The 21413-nt window shown below is 39.1% G+C and overlaps 2 protein-coding genes across 12 annotated transcripts in view; both read left to right on the top strand.

The window, feature by feature from the left end:
• The first annotated feature begins 402 nt into the window (after positions 1-402).
• arl5a (ADP-ribosylation factor-like 5A) lies at positions 403-7930 on the top strand. The gene is made up of 6 exons (XM_067604417.1): positions 403-774; positions 4895-4955; positions 5112-5259; positions 5863-5946; positions 6873-7024; positions 7281-7930. Exons 1-6 carry the CDS (start codon positions 729-731, stop codon positions 7327-7329), a joined length of 540 nt encoding a protein of 179 aa, XP_067460518.1. The 5' UTR covers positions 403-728; the 3' UTR covers positions 7330-7930.
• A 4244-nt stretch (positions 7931-12174) lies between these two features.
• Positions 12175-21413, top strand: part of neb (nebulin) — a 66019-nt gene continuing 56780 nt past the window's right edge. For 7 of the 11 annotated variants that reach the window (XM_067604403.1, XM_067604409.1, XM_067604408.1 and 4 more), the window contains exons 1-13: positions 12176-12285; positions 13025-13125; positions 13481-13579; positions 16635-16694; positions 17580-17687; positions 17921-18028; positions 18237-18341; positions 18429-18533; positions 18629-18733; positions 19361-19465; positions 20250-20354; positions 20451-20558; positions 21057-21173. In XM_067604403.1, the coding sequence (XP_067460504.1) occupies positions 13502-13579; positions 16635-16694; positions 17580-17687; positions 17921-18028; positions 18237-18341; positions 18429-18533; positions 18629-18733; positions 19361-19465; positions 20250-20354; positions 20451-20558; positions 21057-21173 (1104 nt within the window). In that variant the 5' untranslated portion in view covers positions 12176-12285; positions 13025-13125; positions 13481-13501. Of the gene's footprint in view, positions 12286-13024; positions 13126-13480; positions 13580-16634; positions 16695-17579; positions 17688-17920; positions 18029-18236; positions 18342-18428; positions 18534-18628; positions 18734-19360; positions 19466-20249; positions 20355-20450; positions 20559-21056; positions 21174-21413 lie in introns of all 11 variants that reach the window. The other 4 variants (XM_067604413.1, XM_067604410.1, XM_067604412.1 and 1 more) reach the window with 2 other exon arrangements.

Below are 21413 nucleotides of genomic sequence, written 5' to 3'. Positions count from 1 at the left end.
GTTCATGATGAGTTTACTTGAAAATAATTACAGTCTCGTTTATGTTAATTTGTGTTCCTATTTTTGCTGCAACTAGTCGAAAAATGATTGTAGGATTAGTAAACGTCTTCCTTGTAAAAATCTGCGTATGCTATATATTTATTATGTATTCATGCACTTCATATAAAGACCTATAATCGTTTCATTATTGCTTTAGTAGCTGTATTGTTATAATTTTGGTGTATAACTTAATGCCATGCAATGTAATGCAATTTGTACTTTTTCATCTAACTCGTTTTTATTATTATTTTCTTTATCTAGATGTCCTATGTCATTAATACTGTAGCACTTTTAGTTTCACTATGAATGAAAAGTGCGGTACATAGTAAACATTTTCTTATTAAATAGGATAGTCCAAAGTGCGCATGCGCAGGTTTGACAGCTAACCAGCCTAGCGCAGCGTACTTCACAACAGCCAGCTGACACCCACCAGTTAGCCACAGTGGTCAACGTTTCGGTTCTGTTCGGCAATAAATTTACAGTCGTACTTAAATTCACATCCTATGGGGGAGGAATAATTAAGACTCAATTCATACAAGTATGGCGGTTGTACTTGAAAGCTTTGACAGCTCTTCATCTGTGTAGCTAGTTAGCTAGCTAAAGTTGATAGCACGGAATAGCATCAACGCTAGCTAGCTAAGTTACAGCGGATTCTTACAAGCTGGCATCAAACAGTCTCATCGTCAGCCATGGGAATACTTTTTACGAAGCTATGGAGGCTTTTTAATCACCAAGGTAAGAGTGGTGCCGTGGCATTCATCATAGGAGCTAAGTGGGCTCGGTGCTCAGACCAGGCCCCCGCTATGAAAGACAAGCCTGGGAAACACTTTTCCACACATGCCGCTTTATAAGTCTCATTTTTTTTTATCATAACGTCTTTCGTTTTATATGTTTATGTGTTTTAACACTGCGCTTACCCCGAGCATGTATTGTCAGTGTCAGGATATAAATGAATACAGACTGTGCACTGCTCACTATCCCTGCAGTAATTTAGCTGTTAGATTATTTATTGTCTCTGGGTTTGAAGCTAACGTTTGGTGAAACCAAGTCAAACCCTGGCTAATGATCTTGAATCATTAAACACATAGGTCATTACGAAACCTCTGCAACACGAGTCCCGACTTATGGTCTCATGTTTTTTCTCACGGACAGCCCGGGTGAGCGGTGTTATGAGTGGAGATGGCTGCACAAACAGTACACAGTAGTCAGCCACATCAGCAGAATGCTCAGGCCAACAAGGATCAATGAATGACTTCACAGTGAATCATATTGACTTTGTACTGGCAGTGTGTAATCACATCACCGTGTCAGTGTAGTGTCAGGAACATAGGTAACCCAACATACGTTCACACTTGGCTTCTGTACAACAGCGATAAATACACTTCTCACTTGCCAGTTTTGGTTGGTTATGATTAAAAGTAACATCTCACACGACACACATACCTTAGGCTGTCAGGTGTGAACAAGATTGCTGTAAACTTCGTCCATTATCTCGCCTTCAGATTTCACTGTACTTCTGGTGCAGTGACGTCTGTACACTTTACTGTAAAATGTGAGTGAATGTATCAAACAGGAAGGTTTGTTGCCTGTTTACAAAACATATTTCATTTCCATTGAGATGTTTGGTAAACATGCTTTGCCTGCTATCTGACATAAATATTGACATTGTTTGCTATTACCATCTTTTGTTTGGCTAGTCATCTGGCTAGCTAGATAGTATGTATATTATAGATTTTAGTGTCTGAGCTCTGCTCCATTTTGCTTCCATCCGTTCAGTCCCTAGAGTCTGTAAAGCTTTTATTGTAACCCCTGGATCGAGCCTCAGCTGCAGTTCCATGTCTCAGAAAGTCTTACCATGACTGTCCCCTGTTGATTGATTCAGCGCAAAGGAACACCAGAAGTTCTTTCACAGTGAGGAGGACATGTGATTAGACATTGGAAACATGGTAGAGCATATTCTTAGAAGTTTTTTACAATTTGCAGTCACAATTTCATTTAGCAGATGCTTTTATCCCGAGCGACGTACATCTGAGAGCTGGAAGTTTTTGGTAAATGGCTTAAAGGCCTCTGTAGCAAAATGTTATGTACATTCATAAAGTGTTGACTTGCTGTTGGCTTTCAAATAGAGCTGAAACAATTAGTCGATTTATCAATTAGTGGATTACAGAAACAGAAAAATTAATCAGTAACTATTTTGATAGTTAATTAATTGTAAAAGTCATTTTTAAGCAAAGTTTCAGCTTCTGTTATGGTTCCACATGTGAATATTTGCTGGCTGTCTTAATCTTCTGTGATAATAAATTGAATATCTTTGGGTTTTAGACTGTTGGTTGACCAAAACAAGTAATTTGGTAAACTGACGGGCATTTAAGACAATTTTTCTGACATTTTACAGAACAAACAATGAATCAAAAAATAATCCACAGATTAGTTGATAATGAAGATCATCAAATGATCTCACTTTCAAATGATCGTTGGTTTGTAAAGCACTTAAATGTCCATTTTCTAAAACTTTCATCCTGTTCAGGGTGCGGTGGAGCCCATCCCACACATAGGACAGGCCATCAGTCTATAAAATTCTAACACACATAGAGCACTTTATCTTCATGTCTTTGAATTGTGGGAAACAACCCGTGCTGCCTCATATTCAAAGATGTTAACATTTAGTATGTTCAGATAGAATGCATGCAAGCAGCTAAGCTGGCACCCGCATGACCTTTTTATTCTAGACAAGAGTTTCACTTCAGTCTCACTTAGTTGCACAAGACCAACTTGTGACCTCCGAGCCCTGAACACAGTGTAGTAAGCTGTGTGTTATGTCTATGGATGTGGTCTGTTATGTTTGCTGAATCTATATTTTTGCCGAAATAACAAAGTTACTCTACGTCTTCACAGCTGTTTTATTTAGGCTCAATATGATAGAATACAGAGATAAGCCCCATGTTTGGATCCTGCTCAGTTCTGTTTGCAGCTGCTTTCACTTCTTCTGTTTTAGTGAGGTTTTAGTTTTGCTTCAAAGAGCTGCAGTCTAACTGTTTGTGGTAAATGTTCACATCTAGTTGTTTTTTTTACAGGCAGACAGGTGTTGAAGCTGAGGGGAACTTTGCACATCTTCTAATGACGTCGGGGAGTATCAGGGAAATTAACAAATTGACCCAGTTTCGATGATATGCTGGGACTATTTAGAAAGTATTTCAGGCACATCTTACTGTCATTTAATTGTGTTACATTTATCTTCATTCAGAGCCTTAATATGTTAAAGGTTGGGATTGAATTGCTGCCTATTTCTTCACTCTTCACTGTGGAAAAAAGTGTGTTCTTAAATACAGCTGATTATATTCAGTTGATCTATGTGATAACTGTATGAAAAGCTTGAGGACCAGTCGGTCACTATCACCTGGCTGATGATGTGATCAGTAAAGAAGTATCCAATCATCCAGATTCAAGGTGACATCTGTGGTTGTGTGTTTAGCCAAACCTCGATCGACCGCACCTTCATTGTTGGCACGCCAAAGCTATTCTCGGCCGAGGCTTTCTTGACAATAGCTTTGTGTGTTCCCAAGTTCCCAAAACACTTTGGGTCTTACGTGTAACTGGATGAGTTGGTTTTCAGAAACAGCTCCAGCGACTTTTACCAGGCTGTGCAACAGTAGAATTATTGAAAAACCTTATAGGTCAGTTATAATTGAAATAATTTGCATGGTGGTACATAGCCCAAAAAAACAAGATTACAACCTTGGAAACTTGAAACATCACCAAAGATCATTTTGAAATCCTTTTACCACTCTTGTATTCAAGCCAATAACCATGCAGTTGTATTTTGAAATACTTGAACTTTTAAATCAAACTCATAAACTGGAAAAACTGCTGAAGAGTTTTAGGACAATATCTAAAAGTCAACTTTAGAGCCATTGCCCTGAAAGCTCTTATCAGCAGAAGACCAAATGCTTCCCTAGTGCGTGCATACTGCATTGCATGCCTTTGTGTATTCATTGTGTGTGTGTGTGTGTGTGTGTGTGTGTGTATTCAAGGCTTTTCTGTAGACCAAACATGAAGATAATTCTGATAAGCCATACTTTAAAACATTCATAGAAACAGAAAAGTGAAGGGAGACTGTGGGCTTGATCTCTTACTGTCATGCTCTAGTTTCTCTTGATTACCCATTGGGTCATAAAAACATCAACCATAGTTCCTCATCTGTCTTCAATGCTGTCACAAGATCTGAAACATGGCACACTAAGTAAGTTCCACATTTGAAAAGAGTCTTTAGGGCCGCAGATGCTTGAAGCTGGGTATTATGCCACAAAAAGATTTAGAGAAGTGCAATCAGCACTTTGACCTTTCTTGCTGTGCAATCTTGTGTCCTTTACCTTTATCCTGTCCTTGTGCTTTAAAGGATATTTTTCTATTGTGTTGTCACTTCAGTGTAATAACAGCAAGATAGGAATTCACCCTAGTTGGCTCATCTTGTTTATCTTGTTCATAGGCAAAGCTTTTTTGTCTGGAAGATCCTCACAGCTGCTGCTGCTGAGTTCAGTCTGACTGTACAAGCTTAAGACCACCCACTAACTCATCTGTAGCTGCAAAAGTACCCCGTCCACAGCACCACAATGTCTCAGTGAGGCTAGATGTGTGAAGCTGAACAATTTAGCACTGAAGGATAGTGTTGAACACAAAAAGGGCTGTTGTTTGAACCGCACAATGCAGTTCCACATCTAAAGACATCTTTTAAACAGATTACTTTGCTGAGTTTACATAAGAGTCACACATCAATCAGTCACCATCACTTAGCCCACATATTGATGTCAGTGTGAGTTCAGTGAATTCTTTGTAAATGTCTTTTATTGCCTTTCAGAGCACAAAGTTATTATTGTGGGCCTGGACAATGCTGGCAAGACCACAATTCTTTACCAGTTGTGAGTATCCAAACTTTGCACTTTCAGCGTTTATCCTCACAGTTTTATCTATAGATATCATGTCATAAATGCATAGGTATTTTTATGAACATGTTTGTCTCACTAATTACCTAAAATGCTTTTTTTTTTTTTTTTTTACCACTTGTTATGAAATAGTTCAATGAATGAGGTGGTACACACCTCTCCTACTATTGGAAGCAATGTGGAGGAGATTGTGGTCAACAACACTCATTTCCTGATGTGGGACATTGGGGGCCAGGAGTCCCTAAGGTCATCCTGGAATACATACTACACAAACACAGAGGTAAATAACTGGTTATGCTGGCTCACCGTTATGGTTTACCATTATGGTTCAAGTCAGCTTTTAAATGAAAAAGAATTGTTTTGCTTCCTTTGGCATCTAGTTAAAGTAGGTCAACCAGCAGTTTGCCTTACTGCTGCAAAGACATTGCTTCTGTAGGTACTGGGGCAGATTTTTCAACAGTATATTGAAAGTACTTGAGAATGTCAACATAAAATACATTTTTTGACCTCCCATTAAAATGCAGTCCATTGTACTGTCCTAACAGTTAGAGCTACGACGATATTAGTCGGCAGCTATTCAGTGTAGGTCCATTTTTAAGCAAAAATGGTAACCATTCAATGGTTCCTGCTTCTCAAAAGTAGGAATTTGCTGCCTTCCCTTGTCTTACATTGTAGTAAATTAACTATCTTTGGGTTTTAGACTGTTGCACACACAGAGTTCAGTTTCTGAACTTTTATAGACCAAACGGTTTGTCAGTTAATCCAGAATGAAAAGAATAATTAGTTGCAGCCCTAACTACAGCCCAGGCCAAGGTCTGGCAAAGTTAAAATGTTGTATTCTTTGATTAACTGTCCATTATTTCTCTCCATCTCCTCTGACTAGTTTGTAATTGTGGTGGTTGACAGCACAGACAGAGAAAGAATCTCAGTGACCAAAGAGGAACTCTACAGAATGCTTGCACATGAAGTGAGTATCGGGGGGAACAATGATAATGATACTAGTAAGACATTTTATTACAATAAATGTCCATTGTATCAACAATACAGTTGCATCTTCGCCATACATTAATTAAAAATCTTTCTCCTTTGCAGCATTGTTTACAATAGTGATTTAGTAATTTTAATTTGAAAGGCACAATTTGTTATGTAAATGTAAACAAAAGGTGTAGCCCCATCACTAAAATTCAAAACACAGTATTTGAGCCTGCTGTCATACTCACATTAATTGATAGGTCTCTTAATATAAAGACTGAAGACTAGACAACATTTAAATCAGAGTTATTGACATTTTCAGATGCTGCTTATGCAAAGTGTTTTAACACAGGAGTAACAGCTTTTTAATATGATTAACTAACACACCAAATGCTGATTCCATCTGTAACTCAGATTCTTAAAGGGGCATTTTAGTGATTTAGTGCTGCGGGTCCATTAAGTTGGGGGACTGACAAGAGACAGATTTAAAATTATGAGGAATCAAGCTACAAAAAAATCTGTATCCAATATTCCCATAATGCAACTCAATTATGTCTTTCATTCAACCCTAATGACATCAACAGGGTTTATTTTTATACTTTAGGCAGATCCCACCAGAGCCACAGAACACATTATAAAACAGTTTTCACAGGCTGAGTAGAACTCCTTGTGATGAGTGAACTGAACTCCACACATCACTTTAAATTATGTGTGGATTGATCTCAAATATATGCAGTCAGAACTATTATGGATTGGAACTTCAGAGTCATTTTTCACAATGTGTAAATGTGATTTTTGTCTACACATATACATTCAAATGATTCTGTTTTTGAAAGAATCCCACTTTGTCTCTGTATTCTATTTCTGTACCTTCTCCTGATGTCTCTTCTTGTTCTTCTTCTTCTCCTATATGCTCTTTAGGATTTGAGAAAGGCAGGGTTGTTGATCTTCGCCAACAAGCAGGATGTGAAAGGTTGCATGTCTGTGGCCGAGATCTCCCAGAGCCTCCAGCTTACCTCTGTGAAAGACCACCAGTGGCACATTCAGGCCTGCTGCGCCCTCACTGGGGAGGGGTGAGAACTGCATTTACTACTCACTGTTATATTGGAAAAATGTAATATAGTCCAGGGTGCACTCACACTCTTCTGCTTTTATGTAGGACAAGCATATATTAAGTATAGCAAGTAACAAAGCATATACTTTGTATCAACTTGAATGTAATCTTAGCTCTTTCTCCTCCATTATCTTAATACTTGTCTCTTCATTTCTGTCCCTCTGTCTTCCACACTCCCATCCCTCTACATCCTCACCCAACATCTTTACCTTCAGGTTGTGCCAGGGTCTCGAGTGGATGATGTCACGGCTGCGTGTGAGATGATGACCTTTGACTCTGATCAGGAAGCGCGCCCTTTCGCTCTGTTCTCTCTGCCTCCAGAAATGAGCTTGAAACGAGGACGGGGGTGAGGTCGTTGGATGGATGGCCGTGTCCTCTTTCCTGTGAAGCTGACGTGGGCAGACCGCTGCCAGGACGTTCTATTCTTCAGTGATAATTTATTTTCTAAAAGACGTCTGAACTCATAACAAAAAAATGTGACCTTTTCAGAAGGACATTGGACAACAAAAGAGACTCAAATTATTTAAATTGAATTTTCTGCACGGTTTTCCTTTCAGCAAAAGACAGAGGTCAGCAAAGTGTCTGACTGGGAAATATACATGGACTTATTCTTCAGCTGTGTGTGAGTCTAGCCCACCGTGGCCTTGCAGTATTGCCGGACTGGCTGTGGCAGTTTTTATTGCCCCCCTGTGTGTACAGTCCAGTATTCTCTTTTAACGTGGTGCCTGCAGCAGAATGTTCAAGCAGTAATGGTTGACGGGGACTGAAACATGCAGAAAGGAGGGTAAAATCACAATATGCCCTCTTCCTTTCAGTCTCTATGAATAATCAGTGAAATAAAGTGTTTTTATCTGTTTCAGGTGAATTGCAGCTTGTCATGAATGAGTATTTCTTTCAGGTGACTCTTATCTTTTGTATGATTTACTTTTCCCTCGGGAGAATTATGAGCTGTTCTAAGTGTCGTGTTTGTAACTTCAGTTATTCTTTTTTTAGTCCTTTAGGAGGCAGAATGTGTCACATGAGCTCATAGGCTCTGATGCTTTTCAGGGAGCATGATGAGCAGCTAAAGGAGTAGAGAGGAGAGAGCCAAAGAATAAGAATGCAAAGGGATTCAGGGAGAGAGGAGGTGACCAGGACCGAAATATGAGCAGCACACAGTGAGTGGTTAAGAGAAGAATAAAAACAGAAGAAAAGTGAAGTTGACTGAATGAGAACTAACACAAACTAAACCTAAACTGTTCTGCCTCAGTTAGTTGATAGGCTGTTTTCTCAGATCTGTTGTCGTATTAATGTCACTTTAAGGAGGTTGCTTTTTACAAAGTCAGTTGATAATTTTGTCATCTGGTGTAGAACCCACTGTAATAATTGGACATTTGACATTTCCTCTCACATGCTTTGGTCTTGTGATCATCCCTTCATCACAACTTGCTACTTTCCTCCATTTTGCCCTATATGATATCTTAGTTTCCTGATAACACAGAATCTGCATCCTGGTAAACATGAATATGAATTTTTGAGTTACAAGCCAGTTGCATGAGGTGCTTTGCATCCATAATAAAATTTCAAACCTGACATAACAAAGCACAACCATGGTGGGGGCTCATGAACAGCTTTAAATCTAGACATACAGTACATATGCTGCACATCACTGCAGTCTGAATATCGGCCTCATATTTTTTTAATAGCATGATTCTTAAAATGTCTTTTAACATTGAACAGTCAGTTACACTTTGTTAAAGTAAAATATATTGATTGACATTGGATGGAATGACTGAAATGTAAACAGCTCACAGAGAATTATCATCCAACTCTGTAGCTCTTTAGAGCTTTGTAGCTCATTGTTTTAGTTTTAGGACTCATTTACTGTTTGGTTCAGTCTCAGTGATCTAATCAACCTTGTTTCTAGCAGCAGCAGCAGGCAGCTGTTTTCAGCAAACAAGCTCTGATAAAACCCCCTGTACACTACCTGTGCTGCACCAAACAGTTGACAAAGTTGACAACTACAGTAGCTGATGAAAAAAAGTCAAACATTTGATAGATAAAGACCCCATATATTTTTTCTCAGGAGTTGGAGACCAAACCAGAGCTGGAATAAAAGTGCTAGACTGAAACAACTGGATGAGAATGTTGCTCCAGGTCTGGTTTCCGGGTAAAAAGACCTGAATAATGCAACTTCTTCACAAGGGTGGAGATATGAACCAATAAACATCAACATTTAGGTTGTATGGGAGATGTGAAGATGATGTCATGTCAACTCCATCTGCTAATGAAGGCCACAAGATGCATCTGAAAATGGACCTTGCTATGTATTTGTTGTCAAAGTATGTATGTTATTTTATTCTTCTTCCACATATTCAAAGTTGGTACCACATTCATTGACGTGCATGTTTAAGCAGTTATGTGAACTATGTCAGTTCAAAATTGTGTATTGTAGCAGGTAAGTGAAACCCAAATAATCAATAACCTACATACTGTACAGTAAGTTCATGTTTGCAATAATTAATAGAGATACTGCAGGTTTTATATTCATTTGCTACCAATCCACAGTGCAATGACAGGAGACCTGAATGTCCTCAGTTTATTTTCAGAAATATGACAGCAGTGGTATTAGAGACTATCATCACCCCGAGGAAGAGATTGGAAAGCTAAATCCTTTCGTCAACACGCTGTTTGTACATAATACAGACTACTTAGAATTTCTGTCTAAATCCTAAAGTGATAATAATGATTTTAATCATTAGAGTACTCAATCAGTCCAGTTCTTAACTTACAGCATTAACCAACCCAAGCAAGACGTCACTTGCCTTTTATACAGCTAGAAAGGTCAGGGTAGGTGTTTGTGTTCATCTGGAAATATACCTGATGGTAAACAACCCATCCCATCCTTGCAAAGTCATTCTGTGACTGACAAATCATATTCATTTTAGGCCTCTGACCTCACTAGAACTGATTGTTTTCTAAGGTGCTGGGTGTGTTTATGTTGTGGTTGTCTTTCCTGCAGCTGTTGTGTGCAAGCTTCACTGGTGATCAGTCATTTTTTCCAGTGACTAAGCATCATGTAGCCCCCCCCCCTGGTGTCTTTGGCATTGAGAAATCATTCTTTTGACTGCTAGAATCATTAAAAGTCTGTGATGACCTGTAACATGTGAACTTGAAATGCACTGAATGTTTCCAAAGGCTGAAAAATCTTTTCCACTGATCTAGTTTAATTTGAACTCAACAAAACTTTTTTTTAGTTTAAAATGTCATTTCATCCAGTTGTATCTTGCCAGTTTTTGGTTTATTTGTCTAGGTTATGAGATATCCATTTCTGAGATTTTTGCCAGCATCCCAATACAAAGGAGCAAAATGCACAATAATTTTTGGCATTGAAAAATTACATTTAAAAAATGCAATACCAACACTCCTTTCCAGACACTGTTTCTCTGTTACTGTTTGGCGAATCCACCTAAAAAGCTGTCAACATTTTTAATAGGACCTATTTCTTCTCATGAATATAGTTCTAATGAAAACAGTTAACAGTGAAGTCGGGAAATCTCTAAGATGGATAACAAAAAACTTGGACACATAAAACTGAAACTATCTACATGGCCCGATGCCATTAGGAGGATGTGAGATTTTCTTGTAATTTGGATCAAATGGCCTTTTAAAAGATGACTACTTCTTCAGTTTTTCAGATTAGATGAGATCAAAACTGCAGGGATGTTGGTAATGAGGACCAAGCAGCAGTCATCCAGTGCATCACAGAATGAAGGGCCATTACCACTCTCCAGCGAGAGAGAGAGAGAGAGAGAGAGAGAGAGACATTCAGCTGCTGCTGTCCATCTTGGCCCCTGAGTAGCACCCTGCTCCTGGCACAAAGAGTGAGAGTAAAGATATAACATACCAGAAAGATACAGTAAGCGCACATCATTTAAAGAGAGAAAATGTGCATAGTTCTATGGCACCAAATGCTAGTTCAAACTTCATGTCATTTGCTTCTCACGTTATTCCAAATTGCTGTTAAATTTAGTCAAAGCTGCCACTGACCTCAACTGTATAGCTATGCCATCTAGAAATAGTTCTTGGTGTATTTTTAAATCTCAAATAATTTTGATACCACCAGTATTAGACAGATTGTGAAACTGGATTAGTGGTCTACTCTACTGCTTTGAAATTCTGCAGATTGGCTTTTTTGACCCCGGTATCGACCCCTTGTCCTCTGGTAGGTTGAGGGGAATGTCTCTGCTCTATTTTATAACATGATGTCAATATATATAGGACTCTTCAGCATCTAGAGCTGACCTATTACTGGCAGTCATATTGTGTTATAAGGTTTTGTTAACATACAAGAGACACGGTTACTTTAATTTAATTTAATTGTCATTGCCACTGTGAAGCTAAAAACCTTACACGTGTACGCACAGTACATAGTACTTCTGCTCTCAGTGGTCTAAAATGTGTCCCGTCAAATCTCATCAATCATCATTCCAAAGTAAAATGTCAAGACTTGCTCAGGCTGAGTCATTATTCATTTACAGGCTTTATCCTTAATCCAAAGGGCACTGGTGATTAATCACACTTTATTCTCTCATACTGTCACATATGGATTACGTTGAGTAGCTATAGTAGTATTTGTGTTACATACTGTATACATACGTACTGTATATATGAGGGCATATACTTGTTTCTTATTTTCCTCTCACACAGGTCCTCAGTTTGATGTTGACCTGATTCTTGACAGGACATCCCCACCGCAGGGTCAGCTAATAGATGACCTCAACAGATCTGGCACTCACAGCCCCGCTGGGACTTCAGTCAGCCCTCACCTCACAGGCTCATACTAATACATTTGCCCCTGGCCAGACGTACTTCCAAACCTTTTTTGTGAACCAGATACATTTGTCAACATCACAACCAACACCAATACACTCATGCAGGGTGGTACTGTTGTAGTTGGGCTTTACTCTTGTTTTCTTGAGACCCCCACCACCCATGCCCCATTGCCTTCCTCATAACTGTACCGCTGATGCATTAGCCTCAACAGGTGTTCTTTTCCGAAAGGATCACTTAGGTATATTTAGATTTTGAAACCTGAGAACACTGGCCTCTGATTGGCTGTGTTGGCCACATGATAACCTGGGTAGAAACTGCAGCTGTGTGCTGTCGCCCAGCGTTTCTCTGGAGGGTAGCTGGGGAGGCTTTGGCGGCTTGGGAGACCATTAAACTCTTAAACGACTGGTAAGCAAAGAAAAGGAGAAAAAACACAAACATCCATATTTTCTCCATTCTGCATGGCATTATATCTGCTCGGACTGTGATCTTTTCCATCCTCTGCTGACACCTGGACCTTGGAGGACAGCTGATGGAGGACTAAGGAGTGTGAAGGCTCTGTTGCACATTTGAAGGAGTAACCAAACAATTCAGAACTGCAAACCTCCTGCAAGATCTTATACCAGACCTACCTTTGGATGTTTCTCTTGGCAGCAGTCTGGCCATTTTGTCTACTTTCCAAAATCTCAGCACCTGTCTTGCTAGTTTGTCCTTCTACCTGAAGTGTTCCACCAATTATTTTGTTGATTTATGGAGGAAATTTATATTTTTAATTTAAAGAGAGGGGAATCAAGCGCTAAAAAAGGTTGTTAGTATGCCATCCTATATTTAACCTGCAGCCTCAGAAGGCATTGCATCTCTGTTAGCTAAACAGAGTCAACCAATCAGGCTGTGGCATTAGCTTACATGTCAAATAGCTGAAACACTGTTGGGCAGCTGTCACAAACCTTCAGCCAGGAGGCCTAGATCTTTGAGTTGTGTTGTGGCAAGTGAGGAAGGAGGGGTGGCTGTCACACATTCAAAGCCAGAGGCCTGTTATAAAGTACTCTCTCACCTTCCTAATCTGCCCTTCTCCCTGTGTCATTATTGATTTACACTTGCAGCACAGTTTGTGAGGTGTTTCACACATTTTTATTACTTTGTTTAGGATTGAAGCAAATCACAAAGTTGGACTTTCAGTTTGAGACCCTAGTGGATGGCAAGTGAAGCGTCCTAACTGTCAGGAAATACTGCGGGAATCTTTCTCTGGTATGGCATGCACTTTGGTTAAACATAAATATGTTGGTGTTTTGTTTTTCTAGCATTTGCTTGCTTTTTAGTATTCCTTTTATTTGAAAAGGTAATTGAGTTCAACAGGGGCTGGCTGTCAGCATCCTAAAATATCTCTGCTGCAGTTGTCCTTAGGCCTCTTGTTTAAGCCTCTGTATATGCTGTTTGAAATTGTAATTTGATGTTACTGATAGAACATTTAAGTGAACTCATGTTACACTGTTACATAGTATGCTTCGTCATCAGATATGCTTTTCAGCTTATGAAGTCAAACCTTGTTCTCTCAGTTTCATAAATAATGAATGCCTTACAATGTCATACGTGTTTTGTGTAGAACCTCTAAAACCGTCCAAAAATGACGGAAGTCGTGGAGGAATATGAAGAATTTGAGGAGGAGGAGGAGGAGGAAGTAGAGGAGGAGATTGTAGAGGAGGTAAGTAGAAGTCCTGTCACTGAGTTGTGCACATTAATTCTCACATGCATAGCTATGCTTCATTAGTTTTTGTTGTCTCCGGCCTAAATATGATTAGAACCTGAGATATTACTTCAGATCTGATTCAGTAGGTTGAGGTTATCTACTGGATCTGCAGGTCCTTTGGCAAACCCTATGAATAGTTAAGTTAGTGACGATACCCCCTCCAGTCAGCAGTTCATGGAACCCGTCATCCATGTCTGCTGCTGGATCCTGTTTCAGACAGACATGTTCTGATGGGTTTTAAAGCCTGAATTGCCCTTAACAACTAACTATAAATCAAAACGATTTCAAACTGAGGATGGAATATTTTACTTGGATATTTACAGGTGTCCTATACAGATACCTTTACCTGAGGCCTTGCAGTATGACAGACAACCACACAACATTTTAAATGAAGTCTTCGTAATTGTTACATAACTATGTACGTAACCATTACACAACTGCCTGATGCACAGGATAAAGTAATTCATTTCCACAGATTCCTGCAGATAACAATAAACAACAATATTCATTTAACTGTATTTTTGTAGAAGGCCATTAGCTGTCTCCAACACATCTAACCTATTGATGAACACTATATGCAATGCTTTACTGGTGTCCCTCCTTAGAGCACAAATAGCACATTATTTGGATTGCGTACAATTTGGGGGCCTGCCACTTTCTGGAAGTTGCCATTTTGTCTTTTACCTCAAATGACCTGTAATCCTTCATAACATACTTTAAACCTCCAAGATTTCAAGATATTTAATGCTGCTTTTTGAGTCCATTTTGTGTATGAATCACTGTGTTGTTGTAGGTCTCCATGTCAGTGTCCAATGGAAGAGTGAAACAGAAGGCTAACAGTTTAATCCAATATTTCCTAGTGAAATAGGGTTAAAGTTAGCCTCGTATTTCTTCACGCTAAATACTGCTGATATCTTATAGGGGAGTCTGAATGATTGTTTTTGGCTGCACAATATTACCTAAACGCACCCACAAATCAGCTGGTATCATTTAACTCCTGTATAACATATCAACTGTTTTTATGGATTTACATCTTTACTGCAAAGATGTAAATCGTATGGGAGGCGGGACTGATGGATACCCATAAAATCAATACACTCTGATTTCACTAGAACTTTCATCTACACTGTGGAGAATAATTGCATTGTTTTGAGTAAATAGTAAGATGGCTTCTTATTTAATCTACAGAATGGGGAGAAACATAATACTGTTCAGGTTAGGTCAGGTTAAGTAAGCACAGGCAAAAAATATCTTCACAAGAATTCAGAATGACCTCATTTGATTATCTTTTATTTTCTAAATGAATGTTCAGTTATTTAGTTTTTTTAAACTTTTTATTTTGCATTTCCTCAGTCTACTTTATAAGCGATTATCTGGATTTTCTTCATATTAACTTGAAAAATCCTCAGGCCATTAAGGGTTGGAGTGTAGAGTTCTCTGTCTGGCATCCAGACAAATTTAGAAGTGGACATTTAGGGCACATTGGCAGAGAGAGATGAAGAGAGAAGTAAAGGCAGAGTAAGCAAGAGAGAGGGGGAAGTGAGAGGAGCCATGGTGCTGTAAATCACACTCTTATAGCCTGGAGCGTGTTAACAGTGTCACAGTGCTAGAAATGTGCTTAAGAGAGGTGGATCCATGGAAAAAAGTGCCTGATGGGGTTGTAGAGAGAGATTGCTTTTGCATTGTTTTGTAGTGATGCATCATATGGCAGTTGGGTGGTTTATGAACACCTATGGTTCTCTTCTGTCTGATAGATTCAGATAGCGAAGCCTCTTACAAATGTTGATCAAACTGATTGAAATGTTTTTTCCTCTCAGCTCTGGTTAATCCTAGATTTCAGGTGGATGATTTGAAGTGTTATTGGTTAGCTTCCAAAGCCACTTGGCTTGTGTAATTTAGGCAGGCTGTAAGTTAGACGTGCTATTCATGGAACAGTATGCTATATCTGGGAGTGCTACAGTAAGTACTGCAGTCCAGTACAGTTTTATTCTTGAATGTTTGGTTTACCCATTTTACCCTCAAAAATCATGTTTTCTGTCTTACTACAAGTGGTATTTAGCCATGCAGACACTTTCAGTCATAAGCCCAGATTTTGGGATAACTACCTGTGAGATTTCTGCTTCAACTCCAATACATTGGAGGTGAATGGGATTTTGTTTGTGGTGCCTTCCAGAAACAGCATAACTGTAACTCTGGATAATCTACAGAAACAACTGTCAACTGTGTTTATATGAGACTATTTCTTCAGAAGAAAGTAGTTCATAAGAAAACTGATTACAGTGTGTTTTGTTTCTAGAAATCAAAATTGCTGTTGAAGCTCTTCAATGCTGTGAGCACAAATGAAATTCCACTCAACTCCACTGTACTGGAGCGAAGGCAGAAAACTCAGAGACAGTTATCTCAAAATGTGTAAATAAAACAAACAACAAAATTATCTGCATGGTGAGAAAATATGTTTTTTGTCATTTGGGTGAACCAACCCTTTAAACCTGTGAGAGCAGTATGTGAACAGACACAGGGATTATAAAGCTGTCCAAACAGTTTGTGCACTTCTGTGTGCTGTGGTGACTGATGACAGGGACAATGGCCTCTGAAATAACAAATAGGAATAGAATTATTGTCATGTGAGTGCCTGGTGTATATAGACATGGTCAGAGGATGAAAGAGTTAAAGCAACCAGGCTCACATAACACTGGGGATATTAATGCTTCTCTTTCCTCTGTGGAATACAGACTTAATTAGACTGCAGACACAATTACAGGATATTCACCTCTGAGGATTTTGCATGTCTTTAAATTCCACTATTAGAGTGGAGAAGGATAATGAACTGTTTAAGGACATTTGACAGAACAGCTAAAAATGCGATACAGTGCAGTGTCAATGGCAGTGATTGTAGAGCACCAGAGCTGTGGAAAAAACACCCTCAATCCTATAAAAAAAATACTGTGCTGTTTCTCCCATAACTTGTTCTGGCAGTTTTGAAACCCCAGAGTGTGTCCTATATTTGTAGTATGTTGAGCAGAGTACAACAACATCGACTGTCGCTGAGCACACGTCTCAGGTCCTTCAGGTAAAGCACCTTCTCCCAAGGGACAACAGTTCAAAAAACAGTGCAGGGTATTGCTCACTTGTCTTGACAATGGTGCAACCCCCTCGTTGTGTGCATGCTTGTATAGATAATCTGCTGTCTGGTTAATTCATTAAAGGCAAAATGTCTTTGGTCATAATGGCAGGTTTTCATGTTAAAGCATTGAAACTTAGTAATGCTGCAAGAAATCAGTTAAAACTCTGCATGAACATCAAACTCTTTTTTTTAGCAATTCACAATCAGAATCTGTAGCTGGGGTTGCATTTTAATGTGACTTCCAAAATGAAGTGGCTGCTTTTCAGGCAGTTAATCACTTCTTGTAATTTAGTAAGATACTGTAAACCTTGTGTAAGTGTTGCTAAGCCTGGCATTGCATGCGGCACAATGAGCTCATAAGATACTGTAGTTGTAACTGTATAATTAACTCTTCCCCTGTGCTTGCCTTGGTTTTGTCTGTCCTTAAGTCACCCTTCATCCAGCATAATATTAGTGCATAACAATGCCATCATAACCATTTGACTTACATGCAAAATTAGTTTGTGCTTCATTCATATTAATTCAAGTCTTGACTTGAATCACTTCAGTTATTAAAGGTAAGTAATTAGAGTAATAGGTGGGCAGTATATACTGTATCCTGCAAACTCAAATTATTATCAATCTGGTAAAAAGTTTTTGCTACACCTTAATAAGATCAGATCATTGTTATGCATTATAGTTACAGTATACCTTAAAAATAACAGTGTTGTTGATGCCCAGTTGTATTTGGATGTGATTTTACCTCCTCGTCAATTCGTGTCCTGTAGTCAAGGATCCTAGGCGTTTTTGTTAGTTTGATAATTAACTGTGTTTCCCTCTGTCCCTGTGCAGTCTGGCTTGCCCACCAGGAAAGTCAAGAAGAAGATCAAGGTGGATACTTCTCAGTTCATGACTCCATACCTGGCTCACAGCCAGAAGATGCTGGAGCAGTTCAGCCACGTAAGCAGCAAGTTAGAATTTTGGGTCCAAATCAATTCCTAATTCTTGTCCCTGCTTTGTCTGCTTTCGAAGGATATACTGCAGTTGTGCAACTGAAGTATTTAAAAAAAATATATATATTTTTTTTGATATACATTATTTTACTTGTCCTTTATACATAATATTTTCAGGTATTGTCCTGCATTTCATATCATGATTATTTACCTCTACTCAACGATCTTTCTCCTTGACAGAATAAGTATCGGCATGCCTATGACATGTCCAGAGGACACCCTCCTGCCATCAGCACTGATACTCCTGAAATGATTCGCATCAGGAAGGCACAGGAGCAGCTTAGTGAGGTACTACTAATATTTTCCCCTATATCGTATATATCGTAAACCAGCTGAAAAAAAGGAAAAAAATTAGAAAAAAAACATGACAGTATTAATGTGGAGCATGATTTTCTCTTTGGGTAAATAAAGGTTTGTTGGATGAAGACCAAAAATAAAATTTTATTTGTTCTCAGTGTAGTCAGGAATAATAAGAAATTACACTTATTGTCCTCAGGTTAAATACCGCATGGAGGGAAATAAGGCTCGGACAACCAGCTTGTATGATGGTGAGGCCAGAGAGATCGCCCACGTCAAGCATGTGTCTGAACTGATCAGCAAGGTGAGATACCTGAGCTTACAGCAATATACAAAGGTCTGAAAAAAAAACATTTGAATGTTTAACACAAATGTTGCTTATGTCTTCTAGGTCCTGTACAGACAGAAGTGGGATGAGACTAAGGACAGGTACCTGCTGCCTCCCGATGCGCCTGAGCTGGTCTTGGCTGTGAAGAATGCTGCTAACTACAGCAAAGTACGCACAATATGGCATTCAAGCACTGTATTTTATATCCAAAAAGGAGATTTTTGCTAATATTAGAGTAACATCATTATTAACTTCTTGTTCAGAAACTCTACACAGAGAGCTGGGATGAAGAGAAGACCATGTTCTATCCTTACAGCGACAGCCCTGAGCTGCGCAGGGTGGCCAAGGCTCAGGAGGTCCTCAGTGATGTAAGTTATTAACAACACAATATGGGCAATATGACAATATATACCATGAGAATTTGCTATTGTAAATTGTATTAGGCCATAGAGAGTAATGATGCAAATCTATGAGCAGTGCTCTAATATTGGAGTTACGGGATTTGTAAGTATAAAATTGATGAAGTACCTTAATTTGTCAGATATTTAATTCACTTGATTAGCCGAACACAGACATTCCAACCAAATTTCCAAAGAATTTTCAGAAAATATTTTATGTAAGGAAATATTTTGATATCTATGATACACTGAGATATTGTATTTTATTTATATCACCCAAAAGTGATTCTATTAGTGACCGCTATTTCTTGTAGTGTTCTGATAAGAGTTTTTTTTTTGCTTGCAGGGTCTATTTGTTCGTGTCAGTTGTATTATGTATCATGTAGTCATTTCCACTCACGTTGCAAGCAAATAAAGTGGTCATTTGACCTCTTGCTCCTTTTTGAACACAATAGCGTTTAATCTTTTCTGCTGATGTAAGGAAGTCACCAGCCAATGTAGATAGGATCTGTGTAAGGCTGTGCACTAAGGTCAGCTATTGATGTTGAAGAATTAACCACCTCTGTAAATTTCAACTCCTGCCGTGTGTCCTCGCAGATTCACTACAAGAAGGGTCACGATCAGCGCAAGGCCAAGTACACCTCCCTGGCTGATCCTCCTGAGGTGGAACTGGCGAAGAGAGTGGCCCATCAGCGAAGTGATGTAAGCAGAAATATCATACATTTGTTCTTAAACACTTTGTAAAACAAATATAAAACACACATGAGGATAAGGATAGAACAAGTGATGAATTCACCCCTTTTCTTAATATTGCTTGCAATGCGCAGTTAAGTGCTCCATAGACAGTGTACAATGGATATGGCATCACACTTCTCATATTTTTGTGGCTGGAGAGTTGTGATTCCTCCATGGCGCACTTGGAAATGAGGTGTAATTACAAAGAATCAATTGTCATATGTAGTCTGTGGAGTGTTTGGGGTTGATTAAGAGTGAGTAATAATAATATTAATCAAGTCACATCAGCTCCCCTCATCCCAAAAGCCACCATGATCTATTGACAGTTTGATTATGAAGAGAAAAACTTAGAGCAAAGTCTTGAGTCACCACAACGCCAAACAAGTGCAGGTGAGGGATAAACCTTACTTCTACTCGAGAAAATGTTATTTTACAGGATAAAACCTGCACTTCACAAAGTGCACCCACATGGAAACAGGGTCCTCAGAGATCAACCAACCTTGAGCCATTGCTAGGAATAACTGGCCACCTGCTCTCTGGTATTGCTGGCCACACTAAGAGGGAGCTAAAAGGGAGAGGCCAATAATAGGGTGAAATTACAGGGATTCCAGTCGTTCCCAATTAGTTTCATCAAACAGAGGATGAATATATCCAATAAGTCAGAATCATCCATCTATCCTCTACAAACTACAGCAAGATCTTTCTAATGTAAAATACATTGTCTAATGTTGATTGTTATTTATTCCCACAGCTTAAGTACAAGGAAGACTACAATAAAAACGTGAAAGGTCAATGGTGCGAGACGCCCTACTTCGATGTGGCCATTGCCAGGGTGGCGATGGACAACCTCAGCCATGTAAGAGCTTACGACTAGATAAGGGACAGGATTTTCATTTTGTATGATTTTTGTCATTTTTTTCTCTATCTAACTGTTGATCCCTTTTCTTTTCAGAGAAAGTACACACAAGCATTTGAGGATATAAAAGACCAAATTTATTACATGCAAACAGACACGCCCGTTTACGACACAAACAAGAAGGCTCGTATTGCTGCTAGTGAGGTAAGTACACACACACACACACACACACGCACACACAAACACACACACACAACCACAAAGGTATCAGAGTATTTTTATAGGTTTTATCTCATGTGGAAGACACGACAGAGAGTTGACCTGTGTCTCAGAGCAGAGGGTGAGTCAACACTGACGCAGGGACACACAGTATTGTGCCCACACATGCACTGCATGACTTAGAGATCTACATTTGGTTCACTGTCACCGCACATATTCAGTGTGTAGTTTCACGAGTCTGCAGCAACAACATATCAGAGTGTGTGAAGAGGCTTTTCAGCCACTGTATAGCTCATAGCCACCCACACATTCACTCACAATGCAAACATGTCACTTTAAGAAACGATGAAGACACACGTGTTGTTCCATCATAACTGAATGTACCAACGTTTTATGAGTCAGTGTATCTATCCTGTGAATACACCTCATCAACACACTTCCTCTTCTTCTTACTCAAACTGTTCTTTATGTTTCTGTCTTCAGGTCCAATACAAGAAGGAATATGAGAAGACAAAAGCACAGTCTGATTACAACACGCTCCCCGCCACAGAGAATCCTCTCCTCAGACAGCTCAGATATGCTGGCACCATCCTCAGTGATGTAGGTGTCTGGAGAACTTGATGTAGAAAGGAATTTTTGATCACAGCTGGTTTCATAAAAAATGTACATCTTGTATTTTTTGAGAAAATCTTAGAGGTAGTAGCACCATAATTTTGCATTTCTGTTCCCCATGTGTGTGTAGACAGAATCGTTGCTTGCATGAATTTGACAATAATTCTTGTTAGACTGTTAAACTACTGAAAAATGAATAGACTGCTTGAATGATTGAGGTGGCTGGAA

Source organism: Thunnus thynnus, chromosome 11 (assembly GCF_963924715.1).
Source record: "Thunnus thynnus chromosome 11, fThuThy2.1, whole genome shotgun sequence".
NCBI classification, from domain to species: domain Eukaryota; kingdom Metazoa; phylum Chordata; class Actinopteri; order Scombriformes; family Scombridae; genus Thunnus; species Thunnus thynnus.
This window is presented reverse-complemented; position numbering and strand designations above follow the sequence as displayed.